General features: G+C 52.1%; 3 protein-coding genes across 5 annotated transcripts; 2 read left to right on the forward strand and 1 right to left on the reverse strand.

The window, feature by feature from the left end:
• Window positions 1-188: 188 nt before the first annotated feature.
• Window positions 189-12954, forward strand: LOC144213667 (insulin receptor substrate 1-B). 2 transcript variants are annotated; one of them, XM_077742235.1, is made up of 5 exons: window positions 189-333; window positions 535-1434; window positions 4954-5255; window positions 5341-8305; window positions 11779-12954. In XM_077742235.1, exons 2-5 carry the CDS (start codon window positions 918-920, stop codon window positions 11784-11786), a joined length of 3792 nt encoding a protein of 1263 aa, XP_077598361.1. In that variant the 5' UTR covers window positions 189-333; window positions 535-917; the 3' UTR covers window positions 11787-12954. The 2 variants fall into 2 exon arrangements, with proteins under 2 accessions (XP_077598361.1, XP_077598362.1); XM_077742236.1 differs by having other exon boundaries at window positions 197-1434.
• A 1506-nt stretch (window positions 12955-14460) lies between these two features.
• Window positions 14461-17265, reverse strand: LOC144213660 (uncharacterized). The gene is made up of 3 exons (XM_077742229.1): window positions 16041-17265; window positions 15896-15966; window positions 14461-15641 (listed from the first exon to the last, which is right to left on the reverse strand). Exons 1-3 carry the CDS (start codon window positions 16055-16057, stop codon window positions 14521-14523), a joined length of 1209 nt encoding a protein of 402 aa, XP_077598355.1. The 5' UTR covers window positions 16058-17265; the 3' UTR covers window positions 14461-14520.
• Window positions 16431-21695, forward strand: dvl2 (dishevelled segment polarity protein 2). Of its 2 annotated transcripts, XM_077742228.1 has the most exons (15): window positions 16432-16902; window positions 17544-17613; window positions 18254-18411; window positions 18478-18587; window positions 18654-18783; window positions 18865-18955; window positions 19034-19103; window positions 19178-19317; window positions 19389-19465; window positions 19530-19597; window positions 19675-19809; window positions 19881-20012; window positions 20230-20406; window positions 20469-20693; window positions 20763-21695. In XM_077742228.1, the coding sequence occupies exons 1-15, from the start codon at window positions 16742-16744 to the stop codon at window positions 21323-21325; spliced, it is 2307 nt and encodes a 768-aa protein (XP_077598354.1). In that variant the 5' UTR covers window positions 16432-16741; the 3' UTR covers window positions 21326-21695. The 2 variants fall into 2 exon arrangements, with proteins under 2 accessions (XP_077598353.1, XP_077598354.1); XM_077742227.1 differs by having other exon boundaries at window positions 16431-16902; window positions 18478-18783.
• The last annotated feature ends 88 nt before the right edge of the window (window positions 21696-21783 follow it).

Below are 21783 nucleotides of genomic sequence, written 5' to 3' on the forward strand. Positions count from 1 at the left end.
ATAGACTTTTAATTTTATTTTTTAATGCTTTTTAAAATGTCTACCACCAACAGGAGGCGCACTTGTGCCGTTTTGAAGTCTGGCTCAAGGTTACTCTGGGATGCACGTTGCGTAACACGCATCTTGCATTAGAAATAGTACTCCTCCTATTTTGGGACTACAATTATGGGATACTTTGCGTTCAAGCTGCAGTGTCCTCCTTTGAATTTTGATTGATTTAGCTAGGATGGAAAATTGACATTGTGCTGCTGTATTTTTGTCATCTTTCAGTGCCATTGGCGGCCTTAGACGTGCAATATGGCTGCCAGGGATCCCAGTTCAAATGGTTTGGACGTATGTCGCTGTCAATGGCAGCTCATTTAACAATTCTATTGATTGCACAGAAGCAATGTTGTTGTTTTATAAATGGAAATCAAAAGTTAATGTGTGGTCAATGGAAAAAAAAACGCTAAAAAGCAATTATATGTTAGCGTATTTTGTTTAATTTGGGGTTTCAAATACTAAATGGCCCATTTTCTTGCTTTTTTTATACAGATGGAGCATTTGGACTTCACCGCAAGCGAGTGATACATTGGCCGAGTTTACTTCGTGGTCCGTGAACGCAACGCGCTTCTGAGTACTACGAGTACATCGCGTCGTCTTGAGTGACAGTCCCAGTCTTCAGTCTCAGTCTGCGTCTCGGGATCCCTCCTAGTCGCAACTCAAGCGGACCGACGCCGATCCCGGGCGGAAAACAAACGCACTGAGTGAGGCTTCGGCTCGAGAAGAGATCCCCGAGCGACGCTGGAAGGCTGGCTGCCTTCGGGAGGGACTTGCAAAGTTGCGAACGTCGGATCGGAGGTAAACAAGCGCCGCTTTGCAGCGGGCTCTGTCTGTCTCCGCACATGGCCGATCGGGGGAAGTCCGGACATGTTTGAATGAGCTCCGTCGCCGACTTGCGAGGACACGAGGCCGAAGTCGAGGCCGGGGAAGCCATGGATGATCAGGAGGCTCCGGATGTTGCTCCGGCAGCGGCTCCGGCTGTGCCTCCCGCCCCGGCTCCCGCCCCGGCTCCCGCCCCGGCTCCCGCCCCGGCTCCCACTCTGGCTCTCACTCCGGCTCCCACTCCGGAGCCCCGGGAGGACGTGCGCTTGAGCGGCTACCTCCGCAAGCACAAGTCCATGCACCGGCGCTACTTTGTACTGCGCTCGGGGACGGAGCGCGGAGCGGCCCGCTTGGAGTACTACGAGAGCGAGAAGAAATTCCGCGGCAAGACCCCCGTCCCCAAGAAAGCCGTCCTCTTGGAGACCTGTTTCAACATCAACAAGAGGGCCGACTCCAAGAACAAGCACATGATCGTCTTGTACACACGGGCCGAGAGCTTCGCCGTGGCGGCCGACAACCAGGCGGACCAGGACGACTGGTACCAGGCCATGGTGGAACTTCAGTGCAAAAGTAAGTGGCAGACAAGTCCGGGGGTGCAGCTGGTGTGCTTTCTGGGGGGCGTTGTCAATAGTTTGGAGATTATTCGGGATTCTTTGCGCACTTTGGGGACATTGTTTACATGTATACGTGCCCATCCATTTGGACTAGTTTGGGACCGTGACGCCAGCGTGGCAAACCAGATTGGAGGAGTTCAAGGTGCTTCTGGCACGGGACCTTACGTAAAGTGGATGATTAGCACCTCCGCTCCAGACCCAATACATTAACAGGTTCTTGCCACCCACCTTCTAGGGACTGACATTTCCCGATTTCCCGCATATAGGACAACCCTTCTTTTCAGATTAGAGTCCAAGACTGAAGACACCAAAACTAATTTGACACCAGACAAAAACTAGCATTTAATAGTTCTGCTACTGATTCCACCCAGACACAAAGGGGGTCTTCAAGACCCCCCCCCCCCACCCAAACAAAAAGGCAGACACAGAAGCCAAACAGTTGCAGGCCGTCAGGATTGTGAAAAACTTCTCTCCTACTTGAAGAATTCCGCCGGGATGCGAGAAGGCCATGGCTTGAGAAATCACAGTTTTGGATTAAAGTTAGCAATCATCAAGTAGCCGCGGGGGGTCCGGCGTAGTACACGCGGGAGCTCTCCAGGCGTCCTTGCACAATCCCTCGAATTTGCCATGTTTACATCATAAACGGCTTGATCCCGGCGGGAAAGTGGCGCTATCACACGCGCTACCTTAATCGCACAAAAACGCTACCGCTACCGGACGTTAGCCTGGTCGTAACCTGGGAGTATGTTCAGCTAACTCTTTGCCAGGAAAATTGGCAGCCAGCAGGCACCTCAGGAATGGTTGACCTCCATGAAAGCAAATAGCAGAATCCAAATTTGGAGTGGCGGCGCCGGCTGTAAACAAGAAAGAAATTGTATCTACTCGTGTAACTACATTGCTATTGGACAGGTCTTGTTAATCCGTGTCAAATTTTTCGGGCAATTGAGTTGCTTCTTGCTAACTTTCCATTGGTTTCCAGGCCGAACCAGGTGATGGCTCAATATGGCGGCTCCCTACCAGTCCAAGTCTATTCCCGGGAGGGTCATAGGCTACGTTCTGTTGGGTTTAGGTCGCTAGCTATTGATCACAGGGTCATTCTAGGCTCCTATTCAAGTGCTTTGTCACCAGCAATGTCCATCAAAATAGCCATATGTGGCTCCCGAGCCATAGGTTCCCTACCCTTGTTCTGGTACACAGTGGTTATACCCTGTTTAAAAGCTAGTCGTCAACATTGTCTTTTTTGGGGTGCCTTCATTGGACGGGAGTCCAAAATTCAGTCCAACTTCATGTCTACACGGGTACTCAGTTGACTTGGAATCCACCAGGACTACGTAGTAAACCCAGTCGCTAGCCAGGATCCTGTAAATCAGCGCTAACAAGCGCCTCGCTGGCATTTCCAACGCGTGACCTCATTGCCGTAGCACGCCGTGATGCTTTTCGACACCGCCAAGGCTTTTTTTTCTCCCTCTCTGTCTGTTCTCAGCGACTCCCCCCCCCTCTTCCCTCAATTTAAGCTTTGTACTTTTTCCCAGGGCGGCCACGTGTGCCCGCCGCCTTCCCTCATTTGAACCGCGGCGTTTTTCCCGAAGCTCCAAACGGCGGCCATCCCTTCGATCCGGACCCGCATCCTAGAAAGTCTCATTTTCCGGTGCCGAAACCCGGGAACCTCAAACCCCGCGAGTGGGAACACAACGTTCCCGCAAGTTGGGACAGACTCGTTTCTGTGGAAAAAAATCCAAAAGGAGGTCAGGGAGGATGCGGCAGTTGCCGGGATTGAGTTTTCACGCCAATTCCTCGGGGGCCAGTGAATATTTCATCTCACTTACATTTAAGAACTCCTGAATTTTTAAGTTGCCGCAGAAGACCAGCGAAGGAGGAGGAGGAGGAGGCGGAGCATCTGAATGAAATATACAAAGCACCGTATTGGGGGGGGACCACGTGGACTCTGGGACTGTAGATTCTTTGGCGTCCCGGAGGAAATTCCAGGGGCGGGGCTTGTAGTAATGCAAGACCACTTCCTTGACCGCTACAAGCGCGCCGCTAATGTGCACTCATCCGCTACAATCAATACTTTCGGGCCATTAAGTCCCACATCCCGTGTAAATATTGCAATAGTCCACTGCCGTAGACGGGGACGGACGTCCAATCCAATTTTACAATAGACTTTTGATACATTTGTTGACTTGAACTAATTCTCTACACTATGTTTTTGTTCCAGATAGCGCCAGACAACGAGATGGCTACATTTGAGGCTAATGAGGTTAAAGGTCACAGGTCACTCTGGGAATTTTCCAAAAGGATTAGCCTATTCAAATGTACATTAGCTTGACTAGCTTGCAACTTCAGAGCTTCTCCGAAGAAGTCAACGTCCCCTTACAAAGTGCTAGTTGTGCCTTCTTAACGTAGAAGTAGCCCATAATAACCCTGAAGATTTCCCGCGGCCACCATTGGAGGACAAAGCGTGTACTGTAGCACCCACCGCGGACACTCGAGACAGCAATTAGTACTTAATTAGGGGGATGAGCGCCGCTTAGCGTGCTTTAGCGTGGCTTAGCGCTTAATGGGGCCGTGCAGATTTCACTGACCCGTCTTTAGCCATCTAAACATGGGCAGAAAATAACACGCACGCTAGCCCTTTTAGCCTAGCCAGTGCTTTGCTTGGACAACACATGTTAGCCACAACAGGGGACAAGGTTTCCCTGATAATTAATGGAGTTTGAGTGGCCATTTCAAGTGGGAGGGCCCCCAAGTTAGGCGTCCATCGCTGTCTGAGTCGACTGAGGAAAAGAAATTCCTTCTGTCCTCCAGACAAAAGTGTGCGCAGAGTTTAAGGCCAGTGTGTTTTCCAAACAAAAGAAGCAAAAATAAATGCTCACGTGGAATCCAATGCTTTGTTTTTCCACTGCCCCCGCTATCAGTCACTTGTAAAAGACCCCCCCCCCCTCGCATTTCTTTAGTTCCGTCTTTTAAAAAGTGTCCAATTGGCTCTTTCCTGTTGAAGAAAGCACAAGATGACTCAAGTGAGTCATCACGGCACGTTAGCTTAATGTTATATCTGCTTTTAGTTCAATACGCACGTTAGCTCAATGTTATATCTACTTTTTGCTTCCTCGGCTTGCTGACTTTGAGGTTACGTTTTGGGGTCAGGTCAGGTCAAAGTTGGGAGGACTTCAAAGCCTATTTTGCTTTACTCAACTGACTCCGCCCCTGAACTTTCCATCCTTGGCGTGGACTTTTTTTCCACGCTGGTATGCGCGCTTGCAAAACGAGACCCCCAGGTTTGTAGCCGGCGAGTACAGAGCCGGTCGTACAAGTCGCTACATGCTTGGTTTGCGCTTATATCTGCTTGGAAATCTCAAAAAAGCTGCAACCAGGGACAGAAACTAAACTTGGGTAAATAGTGGCGGTGCAACCACTTTGCTTCCCACGCCTGCAGCTCACCCACACTCTCTCTATGTCTTGTTTTTTTTTTGAGGTAAAAACCCCATGGAGAAAGAGGCCGGCGGCGAGAACGGCGTCCCCAATCCCGGACCGGCCTTTAAAGAAGTTTGGCAGGTGAAAGTGTGGCCCAAAGGTCTGGGACAGGCCAAAAACCTGGTGGGGATTTACCGTCTCTGCCTGACCGACAAGACCATCAACTTTGTCAAGCTCAACTCGGACGCCGCCGCCGTGGTGCTGCAACTCATGAATGTCCGCCGCTGCGGACATTCCGAGAACTTCTTCTTTGTGGAGGTGGGCCGATCGGCGGTGACGGGTCCGGGCGAGTTCTGGATGCAGGTGGGTCTCGGGTTTCAGTCGAGTGTTTTCTTTGCGTGGAAAGTGACTCATGAAATGGGCTTTTGGTGTTTTGTGTTGACGGCAGGTGGACGATTCCGTGGTGGCTCAAAACATGCACGAAACATTACTGGAGGCCATGAAGGCCCTCAGCGAAGAGTTTCGCCAGCGAAGTAAATCTCAGTCCAACTCGGGTCCCGGAGGTGGCGCCACCGCTTCCAACCCCATCAGCGTCCCCACCCGCCGTCACCACTCTAACCCTCCCCCCAGCCAGGTGGGTTTCACCCGCCGGCCCAGAACGGAGCCTCCCGGAGGCGAGACGGGGCCGAGCGGCGGCGCCGGCGCTTCCCCCACGCCGCGAAACGGCTTCCCCAGGTCTCGAACCGCCAGCGACGGGAGCAAAGCCGAGGAGGGCCCGACGGGAATGCGCAGCTCCAGTCCCTCTGCCAATGGATCTTGTTGTTCCGGCACCCCCATCCTCAGGTCCAAGTCCACTCGCTCGGCGCCCGCCTCCACGGCTAAAACCCCTCTGGGTCTGATGCGCTCCGTCTCCACGCCGGCCCCCTCCCCCGCCCCGAGCCTGTCCTCCAGCTCGGGACACGGGTCGGAATTTGGAGGCGCCGCCTCGGCGGTCGGCGGCCCCTACAGCCGCCTCCCCTCCACCTCGGGTTCCCCCAGTGACTACGGCTCCTCGGACGAATACGGCTCCAGCCCGGGGGACAATGCCCTCCTGGTCTCCGCCGGCCCGTCCGGAAGTTCCCTGGGTAGCGGCCAGTCCCTTGGCGAAGAGGGGGCTAATTACATCTTAATGGGCCAGCAGCGGGGCGGAAACGTGGGCAACCATCCAAGCGGCGCCACGTCCAGCTCCTTGCCGGCGCCCGGACCTCCGCTCTTGGGCTCCGGGGGTCAGAGCAGGAGGGTGCTTCGCCGTTCCTCCAGCCGGGAATGCGAAGCGGAACGTAGGTTGTTGAGCAAGCGGGCCTCGCTGCCGCCCATGGCGCTGGAGAGGCTGATCCCGGGTCAGCAGCAGCGAGCCGAGGAGGCGGCGGCGGAAGAGGACTCGGCCGACTACGCCGTCATGTCGCGGAGCACCAGCCGCGAGTCCTTTTCCTCCACCTCCTCCTCGACCACGCACAGAGAGTTCCTCCTGGCCGCCGGAGGAGGGGGCTACATGGATGTGGCGGGCGAGTTCAAAAGCCAAAGTGCCGAGGGGGGTTCCATCGGAGTGGACAACGGCTACATGTCCATGTTGCCGGGAGTCACCCAGCCCCCCGCGTCCCTCGCCTCCCCGCCCCAGTCGCCGGCCGTCTCCGTCCCGGACGCGGACCCCAAAGCCGCGGCGGACGACTACATGGCCATGACCCCAAACAGCAGCGTGTCCCCACCCCGGCAGATCCGAGCTCCGCCCACCTCGGACGGCTACATGATCATGTCCCCCAATAGCAGCTGCTCGCCCGATCAGCGCGGGGGTCTCTCCTCCGGGGCTTGGGTGGGCAGCGGGAGCGCCGACAGCAGGGCGGGGAGCGACTACATGAACATGTCGCCCATCAGCGCCCGCTCTTTCGGCGCCAGCCCCCTCCCGCCTCCGGAGCACGCCCACCTCTCGGAGAGCGGTCCTCAGCAGCAGCAGCAGCTCCCCAAGATGGTGTACTCCTACTACTCCCTACCCCGTTCCTACAAACACAATCCCCCCTCCGGGCACTTTGAGGAAGGTCCGGGACGTGGCAGGAGGCCCAACGGGGGAAGCCTCAGGGGAGGTCGGACCGTGCCCGGGCCCAACCCCGCCAACGGTTCGGCGGCGGGGCGACACCTGTCTCTTTCCTGGTCCTCGTATTCCTCCAGCTCGGCCAGCAGCGAGAGCCTGGGGGAAAGCGAGGACAGAGCGTCCCACGCGGCGGGCTGCTCTGTCCCCAAGGACGCCTCCAAGCTCCATCAGCGAAGAGGCTCCGGCGGCCTACCCAAACACGCCATCCACTCTCGGAGCCGTCCCATCAGCTTATTTGTGGACGTCTCCAAAGCCAACACGCTTCCCCGGGTCCGCGAGAACCCCTTACCCCCGGAACCCAAGAGCCCGGGCGAGTACGTCAGCATCGAGTTCAAGGGAGACGACGCCAGCCGGGCCGGGCTCAGAAGAGGGCGCGGCGGGGGCCCCGGCAAGACGTCCTCCAACCCCCACGGTACGGACAACCGCCATCCTCAACACAGACCCGTTTCCTGCCTGGGGAATTTTCTACCCCTATCCCGCAGCCCGTCTGCCCCCGACACGCCCCCGTCCGCCTCAGAGTACGTCAACATGGAACTGGGGCCTTCTCCGTCCCCCTCGCCGCTGACCCCACTGGTGTTCCCCCCTTTCCACAGCCCTCCCACGCCCCCATCTCTGGCTCTGGCCCCCAAAGTCCCCCATGCGCCTCTCGGGGCGCCGGCACCCATCACCCAGGCCACCCCAGAGACCATCCCCGAGTCGGAATCCCCCACGTCTTGCGGGGACTACACCGTGATGGCGTTCGGCCTGAACGACGGCGCCGCTGGCAGGTCGTCGGCCGGCGTCTCGCCCAAAGCTCCTTCCCCGAGTAGGACGGAAGCCTCCGTGGCCCCACCCAGGGGTCTAGACTTCCCCTTAGCCAAAACGGGGCCCAACCCAGATCACGGGGCCAAGGTCATCCGCGCCGACCCTCAAGGCCGCAGAAGACACTGCTCGGAAAGCTTCGTGGCCTCCGCCTCTCTCTCGGCCGCCGCCTCCTCTTCGACGTCCAGCGCCTCGCTCTTCCCCGAGCAGTCCGCCGGCCGCCGGCAGGGCTCTGACGGCACGCCACCCCCTACCACGGAGCGGGGCCTCAACTACATAGACTTGGACCTGATCGGCAAGGAGAACCCTCACTCGGCCCCGGACGGAGCCTCGGCCGGCCAGGCCCCGGCCCGCCTCTTTTCCGGTCTGGCGGCCAACCCGGTGGCCGGAGGGGGCGCGACGGCCGGCGTCAACACCTACGCCAGCATCGACTTCTACAAATCGGAGGAGTTGCGGAGCCATCAAAACGGAAACAAGGAAGGAACAGGTAAGATTGTGCTTTATTCTTTTGCTCCAGTCATACGGCTAATGCTAGCGTAACGCCTAGCGTAACGCCTGGTGGAAGCGCCCGGCTTCCGCTCGGCTTGAGCCATTGTTTTCCATCGCCAATGTCTCGCCGCGCCACCGTCGACAAACAATGAAAGTATTGAGAGCAGCCATCGGAGCGTCCCAGCCGCAGTTGACCCCCTGACCCGGGGGGCGTTTGGTGATGCTTAGCATCTTCTGTATTCCTAGCCTAGCTTCCTAGAATGTAGCAAAGCACAATTGCGCTATTGCTCCGGCCCGAGTTCTCCGCCTTCCCAGAATGTTCCTTCTGGGCTTGGCGGGGGTGCTCTATAAAAGGCCTCAGACCCCCAGCAGACCACCCCCCCCCCCCAGCCCCCAATAGCAAAACATTCCTCATTAGCCAGGTCTACAACCCAATTGGCCCATTGGGGATCCACGTGGATTGGTCCACAGTGGGCCTCTTGTGGTAGCTCCGCCCCACGCTGTTTCCCTAGCGGCCCTACCCAAACATTTGGCACCACCGGGACCCCCGTGGCCGTGGGTCGCCCTTCCAGACGGCGCTTTTAGATACAAATACTTAGCGGCTAGCACCATGGCGGGCAGAATGTTGCACCTCGCCTACGAATGTTGAACCGGGCGGGGCCAGGGTTCCGCTGGCACCGTGTCGCAAATGCCACGGCTCCGCCCACCATGGCCGTTCCCCTTTAAAGTACTTGGTAAAATATCCCAAAATGTCTGCAAAGGATGACGTCAATGAGCCGCACACGGACATAAACAAAGTATCCATGTTTAGAATTGGACTAGCTTATCTCCGTGGTCACGTGTAGCAAATATTTTCTCAAGTTTAAACACAGCAATCTTATCTTCAAACAAATTATTTGGGTGTATTCCTCCCCGCCACTCTTTGATGTGTCTTTGGTATTTTCTCATCCCCCACAATGCTTTGCCAATCCAGGCGTGGAAGGGTTAAAAGACGCACCCGTACGCACCTTAACAGTATAGATTGTTTACGACCACAGGTGTGACGGCTGTGGAATCCGGGTCAGGCTAACCACGCTGTTACGTAAGCGGCCACCACGTGGACCAGAGCACCACCCCCCCAGCGGACCCCCACCCGCACCGGCGCCACTCTCAGTGGTTTATCCGTGTACGTCTGGGCCGTAAAGGGGGGAAAAATGGGCCGTCCAACCGCAACGGCTGACAAAAAGACGCTAGCTAACTTGAGTTTTTCTTGCGTACTTTGCACAAAAAGTCGCAAAATGTTTGCTTGAGTGGCGGCTCGGCTTTTTCACTCTCGGAATGATTGTGAATTTTGCCCTTTGCTCCTCTTCAAATGTGGCCACGCCCACTTTTTTGCTAGAGAAAGCTAATGAATTGTTTGCTAATGACAACTGAATACTTTGGAGCTATTTATTATCCATGCTAGGTCTTGATTTTGAAATGTACTTTCTAATTTTAGGATTGAATGGAGAAGGCCATTCATTTTTGTTGAGCTGAGAAAGCCAGGCTGTTCCCACCCTTTCTGCCGCCCCTCCCCCTTCCTCGCCTGCACTCGGTCACCTTCCGAGCGTTGGCGTGCGGCGGCAACCGCGCGGTGGCCCGCATCCCAAAACGTTGCGCACAATTGCCGCTCTGTGGCGGAAGACGTGGCAAACTCCCTCACCCGCGCCTTAGCCAATCGGCGCCAAGTTTTACCACCCGGAGCGGTAGGAAGGGTCGGCGGCGAAGGAAGCGCCGCCGACCCTTCCCCCAATGAAAACGGGCGTCCTGGGCGTCACTAACCGGGCGAGCTCTAAGCCCATTACGCTCTTAGTAACAAGCTAACTCTCATCCCAGGAATTTGTCTGGATTTAATCGTGTTTGTTTACATGTCGTTGGTATATGGAGCGAGCCACGGCAATGGCGGAGGCGGGGTAGGTCAGAGTTCATTCTGAGGTCAGGTAAGGGGCGTGGCCGGCTGGACGTTTGCTCGCCGCTCAAATGGACTCAGATATTACACAGTACTTATATATCAAACATTACTTAGATATTAAACACTACTTGGATATTAAACAGTACTTGGATATTAAACAGTATTTGGATACTAAACAGTACTTGGATATTAAACAGTACTTGGATATTAAACACTACTTGGATATTAAACAGTACTTGAATATTAAACAGTACTTAGATATTAAACAGTACTTGGATATTAAACAGTATTTGGATATTAAACAGTACTTGCATATTAAACAGTACTTGCATATTAAACAGTACTAAGATATTAAACAGTACTTGGATATTAAACAGTACTTGGATATTAAACGCTACTTGGATTTTTAACAGTACTTGGATATTAAACAGTACTTGCATATTAAACAGTACTTGGATATTAAACACTACTTAAATATTAAACACTACTTAGATACTAAACTACTTAGATATTAAACTCTCTTAGATATTAAACAGTACTTGGATATTAAACAGTACTTGGATATTAAACAGTACTTAGATATCAAACAATACTTTGTTATGTTTGATTATTAAAGGACATTTTTTTTTCTTGACAGAAAAAGCCAAATCCAAAAGCCGGGCTGCCATTGGTCGTCCAAGGGCGACCTTACGTAAGAGAGGCGGGCGGGCAGGCAGACGTGTTTGCTCAGCGCGGCGGCTAATGTCGGCGCGGCGGCCGTTAACCTTTTGCCGCGTTGCCTCAATTTGCCCGTATTTGCCACTAATAGGACGGACACATTTTGTTCCCGTTCTACGTGGCGGCGATTGATGAAATTACGGCTTAGGGGCGCTTTGACGACGTCTCTTGACGTAAGCGATTATCAAATGGAGGCCTTTTGCTTTAAAAGAAGGAATAAACAACATGAGTCATTCTGTCGTCTTTCTTCCCCTGTATAATTTAACATGTCTGCCGTCGAGAGAAAAAAAAGCTAAACATAGAGTTTATGGAGCACCGCCGCCGCGCTTTGGCTTGTCGGGGAGGGGGGGGGGGGGGGGCTTGATCTATCCCTCCACGTCAGACGGAAGTACCAATTAGAAGATTTGAACCAAAGGACCACCGATTGTGCCAATGACTCATTCCGCTTAGCAACATACGCACTCGCTCACGCTAGGATGTCCTTTTTATTTTTTTATTTCTTTGACTTTTGGCGACTGGGAGCCATGACCTGATTGTTTAAACAAACAAGCGTCAGGCCGCATTTTCCTTTATCAAATGTCTCCGTTTGTTTGCTCGCCAACGCTCTTAGCGACCGGCTTTGAGAAAATAGGCCACATGATGAGTATGTTAATACTTTAAGTCCTTTATTTCTATTGATGTTTCATATGTACTGTTAACAGATGCACTTTTTTATATGTATCCAATCTTGTGCTGACCCATCTGTCAAATTTTTCAAGTAAATATGGCCCCCGGGCCCAGAGTTTGCCCACCTTTGTTCTAACCAATGATTTTTCTGCTTACAGAATGCTAATGCCAGCTAGCGACGTCGGAGGAACAATCCGCTATCTGCTTTTTGGGACTGCCGGCCTGCCTAGGAAGAAAAACTGCTTGACTTTGTATCCTTTGCTTTCTTGGGAGATGGCCACCAAAACACAAAAAAACACAAAAAAAAAAACAAAAAACAGCTTTTTTGTTCCGTCCGCCAGAGCCAATGGGAAGAAGAAGAAGTGCCTCTTTCACACTATGGACCCGTTTCCAAAAAAAAAAAATGCAAGCGTTCCATCCGAGTTGCTATTTTGGAGCAACCGGGTGAATGTGGACATTTTTTTAGCTTGACTTTAGCGCCACTGTTATTGTTTTTTTTTCTGCCAAGAAATGGAGCCATACGCCGCAAGTATTTCCCAAAATCATATTTAGCCTCGACGCTAGTGGGAACCGTTTTTTTTTTTCGGAGTATTGTGTTGAATGATTGTTTTTAGTGCCGTCCAATCCGATGAAATCGACAGGGAAATTGAACTTTACGTCACAAGTTTTAAAGCAGCGTTTACTTTTGGGTTTATTTTTGTTTTTTGTTTTCTTTTATGTGCGACTTATAGTCCAGAAGATTCCTTCCTCTTTTTTTTTGCATGTGTGTGTGTGTGTATGCAAATAGACGGAGTGTATCCCTTCTCTCAGGACGCTAAAATGCCATAATTCAACGGAACCAAACCCGCGTCACCCTCCCGTCAGAGCGTTTTTTTTTCTTCTCCGACCTCAGGCGTTCACATTGTCAAGTGCCTGTTTCCTTTTCATCCCCTCGTCTTTTAATTTCATACTTTCAGGTGTATATACTGTGACTAGCTCATTTGGTGCGAAACGAATCTACGGATGGACGGACTCGAACCCAAAACCGGACAACCGAGACGTCTTCTCCACTTGTCTTATCTTTTGGCAAGTTGCCAAGAAGCCACAGCGTTAATGTGACACGCCGAAGATAGTCCGCCCCCGTCGTCAGTTGGGTTTAGATAGCGATTAGCCGGAGGCGTCTTTCCGTTGGACGTCCATGTCTCTTGGGGTACGCTACATTTGTCAAATGTCTCTTCTACCATGTTTTTACGGTACTTGCCGCTCACTTGTTACTTGACATAGAAAACAAAAACAAAAAAAAACTCAAGTCCGTGACCGGACGTTTGGTCCCCGGACGTTTGGTCCCCGGATGTTTGGTCACTTATCAAATGTACTTAGATGTTAAACAGTACTTAGATATTAAACTCTCATGGATACAATTTTCAACAGTAAATTCTCTGTCACCATTTGCCCCGCGACCAAAAGACCCTGCGACCAAACGTCCGAGCACTCCCCCCCCCCCGTGACCCACAGACCGTCCATCAAGTAACCCGAGCGCCGCGGTCGGGCCGCTGGATGAATAGTAAGGAGAACTCAAAGTGAAAGCAGATTCTTTGTCCAAAAAAGCAGAGCAGAGCGGCGCTTTTTACTCCAGTCAGGCCCACCGTGGCCACGTTCCAGGAAGTCTTTCTGTCTTTATGACTTCCTGCCCGCCGTGCCGTAGAGGGAACCAAACCCACTGCCTGCCTGCCCTGAAATGTCCGATCTGGACATATTTGCAAAAAGGATTCATATGCAAATTTGCAGGAAAACGGGCCTTTTGGAAATAGTATGGATAGTAAGTGAGCTAACATTGACGCCAATGCATTTGGACTCCGCCCCCTTTTAACCTCAAGAGTGCTGTTAATCCAATGTACAATGTGTTTCAGACAATGTTGGTATTTGAGACCAGGGTGACGGGGTCAGGCAATGTCAAAGCCACCTTATCTTATTTTATCTTAGTTTAGCATGAAGCCACGCCCCCGCCACGCCCGGCCACGCCCCTTCTACTTGTTACTGACACCGTCAAATATCATGTTGTTTCCATTGCTGGCTTTTTTAATAGCTGATGTCAAAATCTGGCCCAACCCACTTCATTGTTGTTGTTGCCCCCCCTCCCCTCCCCAAAAAAGTAAACAAGATTGCGCAACATGTTTTGCGACCAAACTCATTTTAAAAATTGAATGTAACATTTGTATTGGTTTGTGTCAGGACAATTAAGCAAAACTTAAAAATATTGTTTTAATTAAAATTTGCCACAATTTGACATAGCACCTTTTGAATTATTTACCTGGGAGATGTCTTTATTTTGAAATGTGTATTCTTGTTGACAATATTGTGCCTACGATGTGTTAAAGCAGGATATGGAAATATGTATTTTGTGAGTGGATTTACATGTTTTCCTTTTTTACGCTTGACCCATTTTTAAATGCAACAGTGAAAATGATAAAAACAGCTTGAGAACGGCTAACTGCTGTTTAATGGTGCCTCAACTGCGACGTCTGGCGGACACCAACATGTACTGCACTTGACTATCACTTTCCAGAGGTAAAGTTTTTATTTTTTTTTATTTTTTACTGGTAAACCAATTTAGTAGACGAGCCAAGAGGTTTATTTCATGTGTGATAAGTAATTGCTGGGTCTTTCGTCTTTTGGCCTTCTGGCATAACAACACAAAAAAAGTGCAGATGTTTTTTTTTAATGTTTTTTTTCTTCCTCCATGTTATTTCATCAGCAGAAGAGGAGATGGAAAATATGTGTCAGCGAACTGTGAAGTGCCTGCACAGGAGCAACGAGGACAAGTAAGCATAAAATATTATTAACATTGACAGTTCAATGAGTTCAATGCTTTTTCAATGACTTTTATTCAAACTTTGTTCTTCATCCCCCAGACTTAAACCCTACACAGACTCGAAGGTGACGTTCCCCATTGAAATTCTCAGGTAATTTAGTTCGGATATGTCCTGGACTTTCGTCCTTATGTGCCAGACTTGACTTCCAACAGACTCTGTTGTTTTGAGGTTCTGACCTTCCGGGACTAAGTGGACCTTGTCTGGTCTTGTGGTGGTCCGTCTATTTTCTGATGGGGTGGTGGAGGTGTGTTGCCTAGGCAACCTGACAATGGGAACCCCGAGTTCAAGGCCCACCCTAGAGGATGCCCCGAAAAGCCTGGACCTCACTGGAGGAACCATTTGCTTGGTGGTGGTCTGGCTCGGGTGTGGTTTTGTCCCAGGAACTGGGCTGGTAAAAAGGTTGGGCTCCCGTTCCGGCAAAACCTGCTTGACGGTAGGCTTGTCGGATCGTCCCACTGTAACGTGGCCATCCGTCTTTTGTAGACGTTGGGGTCCAGACCCGGATTCTGTGCTAGGTACTTCCACTTGTCTCTGGCCAAAACTGTATTTGGACATAGGAGCCCAATTCTCATTGCTGATTTGGAATCTGTAGCCGGAATTGTTGGGAATCCTCGACCAGAGGGAATTTGGTGGCAGGTACAAGCTAGGCCTAGCTTGATAGCGACTAGCATCTTCCCCTTGGGCTAACATTCCCCCACTGTGCTTTTGGGGTCTTTGGTTCCTCCTGGAGAAGGCTTCCAAATTCAAAGCTTTCCCAAAATCTTCCCGTCGGACAAAAGAAGGCTGGAAAACCGACTGTCCGGGTTTAACGTTAGCACGGGGCGAAGGAACGGCTTTGAAACTTGAGGCATCCGGACCAGGTTGAGTTCTGGGCGCTCTGCTCCAATGTCCTGATGGCTTTTGCCAAAGAGTTTTAGCTCCCGACGATGGAGGACTTCTGGCCGCAGAAATGGATTGAAACCTGGGCCCTCCTCGTTGGTTCGTAGGGATCATCCGTTGACCGGGTGCCGACTTTAGGATGACCACAGAATAGCGCCCAATGTTTTTGTCTGCTTGGACAGGTTCAGAGTCGGAGTAGCGCTGGCTTGACTGGAGTCCGGGTGAAGGTCGGCCATGATGATCGGACAGCCAAAACGGTGACATCTCGGTAATGACACTCTGTGATCTGGCTACACAAAAAGGCAGAGTTGATTGTCAAGTACATTTGATTGGCGGCCAAACATCCGGAGACCAAACGTCCGGCCACAGTTTTTGACAAAATCTTTCCAGTCCCTCAAAAAAACAAACTTCTCTTGAGTAAAGAGTCCACATAGGTCAACAACATTGACCTTTTTGATCCAAAAGTCACCCAAAAAAGGCCTCAACTGGTATTTTGTACATTTTTTTTGTTTTAAATTGAAAATTAAAATGTGATACTACTCACCTCCTGCAGAAATTGCCTTGGAGAAAGGAAGGATATTTGTACAGAGTGGTGCAAGGAGGACAAAGAGGAGTCTGCAGATGACAACGCATGATCAAAACACTGCAAAATATGTAAGTTCATACATAGCAAAAGACCAAATATTTACCGGGTAAAAAGGGGCATTTTGAACTAGAATTTCCTCCTTGGCTTGTGTGTTGCTCCAAAAGTTTTCACTGTGATTGAATGCAATTCCATACACCTGCTTTGTATACTTCCTGGCTGCAATGACATGGAAGGTGCACGACTGGCCCTAAAACCTATATAATAATAATAATTTATATATATATTTCTTTAAATCATCTTACAACTTATTTGTAATCTTTTTTTAATGACTGAGTGATGTTGAAATAAAATGTATACTTGTTAAACGTTCCAACAAGTACATTTGATCTCAGCTGTTCCACTAGTGGCCTTTTGGTGGCGCAAGGACATCAAATTGTTGTGAGTTGCTCGGGTAAAATGGTCCCTGCGTGATGACGTCACGCGCCGCGTTGGCTTGCCCCAAAAAAAAGTGGAGAAAACTTTCGAAGTCCCCCCGCCCCCCGTCTGTTTTTGTTGGGGTCCTAGTCGCTTAGTCTCCCGCTTGACTTAGCCTTAATTCGGTCATCCCTCCGCTAAAATGTGGCTAAAACCGGACTCTACGTTTGCGTTTGGGACGTCGCTTGAAGTTTCGACTTTTTAGGGGGGGCGAAAATCAAGACCACCGCTTCACCTCTGCGGGTCGCTCTCGTTAGCCACCTAGCTTGCTAAAGGGCTGCTAGTTGACCCGAAGACAAAACAAACAATTGATTAGAAACAGCCGCTGAGATGGCAGAAACCAAAATTATCTATCACATCGACGAGGAGGAGACGCCGTATTTGGTCAAAATCCCCATCGGTGCTGAAAGTATCACTTTGTTGGACTTTAAGCAAGTTTTGAACAAGCCCAACTACAAGTTCTTCTTCAAATCCATGGACCAGGACTTTGGGTAAGTAGCTTTAAGTTTCCCTGCCATTATTGTTTGCCTGGGGTTCCGAATTCCGTCATGGTAAGAACTTGGCTTTTAGTTTTTTTGAGGGGAGTAATGGAGGGTGGGGGGCTTTTTTTCCTCCTTCCTTTGCCCCCCACTCTTTAACACTTTGGCCTGCCAGAATTTCCTCCCCCTCCTTCCAGTCTCCTCCACATTGTAGGAATAATCTCCTCCCTGTTATCAATTCATCTTTTTGTGCTAGTTGCTAATCCTCCTGAGGAATGCAGGATGTCGGAAAAGTTCAAGGAATGGACGTCTAATGTTAATTCTTTATCAAATAACGGGTTCGCCGCTAATAGTGTGTTTACTCCGTTTGAGTATGGCAGTTACCGTTGATTTGTATACAAACATGATGAGTTCAATAACAATGTGACATTCAATGTTGTAGGAAAAAACAGTTGTCAGTTTTTGGTCATCAACATTTTTAACCTGCCAAGTAAAGAGTGTCTTGGTGGGTGTTTTTATTTGTATGTGACCAGCTGTCTGCCATTGGAGTGGGTGTTTATGTGTATATGTGTTTTCTTTATCTATTTTTCTTTATTTTGAAAGCAAAAAAACAGGCTGGGTTCAAGTCTAATACATTTCTTCTTCTGTTCCAGAGTGGTGAAGGAAGAAATTTCAGATGACGGCGCCAAGTTGCCATGCTTTAACGGTCGCGTGGTGTCCTGGGTAAGTACCCCAAACAATTAGCATTCCAAAACCACATACTTTTCCATAGACAATTTATCGGCTGGTTTCTCGTGATTAGACTGCTCGGAAACACGTCCTTTGACAGTCACTTGCCCGTTCCACAGCCCGTCGTGGCAAACATTTCACGAAGAGACAAAAGACTTGGCCCGGTCCAGCAGGTTTGAGGCTAGAGCATCTGTTAAGTGCATAAGAATGAAGGCGCTTTAAAGTAAAGAAAGCCGGGGGGAGCGATATGTGAGCTGCACGCTAAGAAGGGTGGAGAGATCCCAAATGAGGCGCAGGAATCGTATGAGTGTGTGTGTGTGTGTGGGGGGGGGGGGGTGGGGGGGCTGTGAAATTCCTTTTAGTTGAATTGTTTTGTCCGAAAACGCACCAGGCTCGCATATCGCAGTATAAAAGAAGTACGTGGCGTACGCACACAGTACTTGGGTGTTTGTTTGACGATAGAGATACCAGCAATAATGAAGGATTGAGTTTCCCCTCGAGACCCCGGCCTGAAAAGATCATTGTTTTGCGTGTCAAAATAATTGACATCCTCCATCTTGACACTTTCTCTCTTTCTCCTAACTACGTTTCTCTCCATTCCTGTCGTCTGATTCTTCCCAAATGTTTTTGCCAGCTGGTGTCTTCCGACGCCCCTGCCGCAGAATCGGCTACCCCGGCGGCTATGCCCATTCCGGAGACGACGGCGCAGCCATCACCCCCGCCGCCTCCCTTGCCGCCCCCGCCGGTGGAGAGAACCGGGGGTATCGGAGACTCCAGGCCACCCTCGTTCCAGTAAGGAACCGAAAAAATTCCGGTACCCGTACCTAGTGCGCCAAGTCCAAGCGTCATTTCTTGCAGTCCCAATGCAACGGGCAGCGTGGAGACCCTAGACGAGCAGACGGAAACGGAATCGGTCGTTTCCTTTAGGAGAGAGAGACCTCGACACAGGGAGAGCGCAGAGCAACACGGTGAGCCCCCCACCGAGCGCTTCTACCGGCGCAATGTGTCTAACCCCGACGTCTGGTTTCCCACAGGACCTCGAGTCAACGGGCAGAGTCGCTTGGAGCGCCACTTGGCCGGGTACGAGAGCTCCAGCACCATGATGAGCAGCGAGCTGGAAACCACCAGCTTCTGTGACTCCGAGGACGACGACACCATGAGCAGGTAGACCCTGAGCCCCCCGGATTGGGGCGCCGTCGTCGCCGTGGCCGCTTTCCACCGCTCCCTTACATGTTTTTTTTTTAGGTTCAGCAGCGCTACGGAACAGAGCACGGCCTCCAGACTCTTGAAGAGACACCGAAGACGCAGGAAACAGCGCCCACCTCGCTTGGAGAGGGTACGCCACGGTCCAATTGGGCCAACCACAACTCTTCCTTCCCGTCAACCTCCCTGAGTTGACTTTCTCTGCTCGTAGGCTTCGTCCTTTAGCAGCGTGACGGATTCCACCATGTCCTTGAACATCATCACGGTCACCCTCAACATGGGTGCGTTGTCACGTCTCCGCCACTCGCCCTCAAGTTTGAGGAGAAATCCTTTCTGACCATTTTGTGCTTTTCAGAGAAGTACAATTTCCTGGGCATCAGCATCGTGGGCCAAAGCAACGAGAGGGGCGACGGCGGCATCTACATCGGTTCCATCATGAAGGGGGGCGCCGTGGCCGCAGACGGACGCATCGAACCCGGAGACATGCTCTTGCAGGTGAGCGCCGTTCCGGCCGGGTCCACGTGCCGCCACCGCCTCCGGGTCCAACGGTTGCTTTCCCCCGCAAGGTCAACGACATCAACTTTGAGAATATGAGCAACGACGACGCGGTGCGGGTGCTGAGGGAGATCGTGCACAAGCCCGGGTAAGCGGCCGCAAATCTGGGGCCCGGCTCCTCCCCCTGCTGACGCGTCTTTGACCTCCGCCAGGCCCATCATCCTCACCGTGGCCAAGTGCTGGGACCCGTCTCCGCAAGGTTACTTTACCCTGCCTCGAAGTAAGTGAGCGCGGCACACATATCCCACTGGGGTATTCCGAGCTTCATGCCCCTTGTCGCCTCCCCCCTCTGCGCAGACGAGCCCATCCGACCCATCGACCCGGCGGCGTGGGTCAGCCACTCGGTGGCCATGACCGGCACCTACCCGGCCTTCCCGGGTAGCTCCTCCCTCAGCACCATCACCTCCTCCTCCTCCGTCACGGAGACCGAGCGTGAGTAACCCGTCGCCCCGACGCCCCCGAACGGGGGGCTCATTGGAGTCATTTTTGAAATGTCCCCGAAGGTTTTGACGACTTCAACCTGTCGCTCCACTCGGACATGGCCTCCGTGGCCAAGGCCATGGCGTCCCCGGAGTCGGGCCTGGAAGTCAGGGATCGCATGTGGCTGAAAATCACCATCCCCAACGCTTTCCTGGGTAAGAGAGCCGCACGGGGCAGGCATTAAGTGACGGGGAATGAAAAGCATGTGATTGGAGAGCGCCTCTTTTGACTAAAAAAAACGTCTGTTCAAATTGGAGTCACCCGCAGCCGAGCGGGAAACATGCCATGCAATTTGTCCCGTAAAAGTGTAGCGTCCCCCTTTTTGGCTGCCTTGAGATAGTTTACCAGCGAGCTCCTCTGCGTTGGGCGCAGGCTCGGACGTGGTGGAGTGGCTGTTCCACCACATGGAGGGCTTCCAGGACCGCCGCGAAGCCAGGAAGTACGCCAGCAATCTGCTGAAGGCCGGCTTCATCCGTCACACGGTCAACAAGATCACCTTCTCGGAACAGTGCTACTACGTCTTTGGGGACTTGAGCGACTGCGAGAACTGTGAGTTAACGCCAAAGCGTAAGCGACGTGCCAAAGTGTAACCCAGGCCGTCTTGTGCGCAGATATGGCCAACCTGTCTCTGAACGACAACGACGGCTCCAGCGGGGCCTCGGATCAGGACACCCTGGCCCCGTTGCCCCTACCCGGGGCCTCGCCATGGCCCGTGATGCACACCTTCCCCTACCAGCCCTACGCCGCCCATCCTTACTCCAGCCAGCCGCCCCCGTACCACGAGCTCAGCAGCTACAGCTACACCCCGGGAAGTGCCGGCAGTCAGCACAGCGAAGGTGAGCCCCCATCCCATCCGTTCCTGCTGCCCATTTGGTAACAAACGTCTTCCGTCTCCCCGTTCCCAGGGAGCCGAAGCAGCGGGTCCACGCGAAGCGAAGGCGAACGGCGGCGAGGCGGCAAAGGGCCCGGCAGCACGGCGGGCGGCGGCGAGAAATCTCCCGCCGGCGAGGTGACGGGTGGCGGCGGCGACTCGCGTTCCGGCAGCGGTAGCGAATCGGAATACTCCACCCGGAGCAGCCTGAGGCGTGGCCACGGCTCGGCCGCTCCCAGCGAGCATAGCCACGCCTCCTCTCAGCGCTCGCTCCCTCACCGCATGGCGCAGCCCCCGCACATGTCCCCCTACCCGCCGGGCATACTTCCTTACAACCCCATGATGGTGATGATGGTGCCGCAGCACCCGCACGCCGCCATGGCCAACGCCCACGGCCCCCCTCACCCGCAACAGCTAGCCATGGGCCCCGCACACCTGGTCCCGCCCCCACCGCCCCTGGCCCTGTCTTCGGCCGGGCCCCCCGGGGCGCCGCCCACGCGCGACTTGGGTTCGGTTCCCCCCGAGCTGACGGCGTCCCGCCAGTCCTTCCACTTGGCCATGGGCAACCCCAGCGAGTTCTTTGTGGACGTCATGTAGCCATTGAAGGGACATTGAAGGAAGGCCGGGGTCCAAACAAAGGTTACTTGTTTTTGTTGGTTTTTTTACGGCATTGTTTGACAATGAACGCGTATTTTACCTTAGCGGTTTTCTGGTACTAGTTGACAAAAAAAGAAAAACAGCATTCAAAAAGCGGTACTTTAAAAAGCAAGTCAGCCGCAATCCTCAGCAGCTTTTTTTGTTAACCCGTGAGCATTATTCACATTTGTTTTTTTTTTTATCTAGAGTGAGCATATAGATCATGTATAACCCAAATACCAAGGTGCGAAATGAAGTCATCCTTTCATTGTCTTATTGATTTCATATTGCTAACTTTTGTCCCAAAAATAAAATGGAGGTTTTGACCTAATGACCAAATGAAATCATTCCAACTTAGCCCCCTTACAACGGGATAGACAAACACAAAGGCATCCTCAGTGGGACACTTCAGCCAATGA

The sequence above is a fragment of the Stigmatopora nigra genome, chromosome 20 (assembly GCF_051989575.1).
Source record: "Stigmatopora nigra isolate UIUO_SnigA chromosome 20, RoL_Snig_1.1, whole genome shotgun sequence".
NCBI lineage: Eukaryota > Metazoa > Chordata > Actinopteri > Syngnathiformes > Syngnathidae > Stigmatopora > Stigmatopora nigra.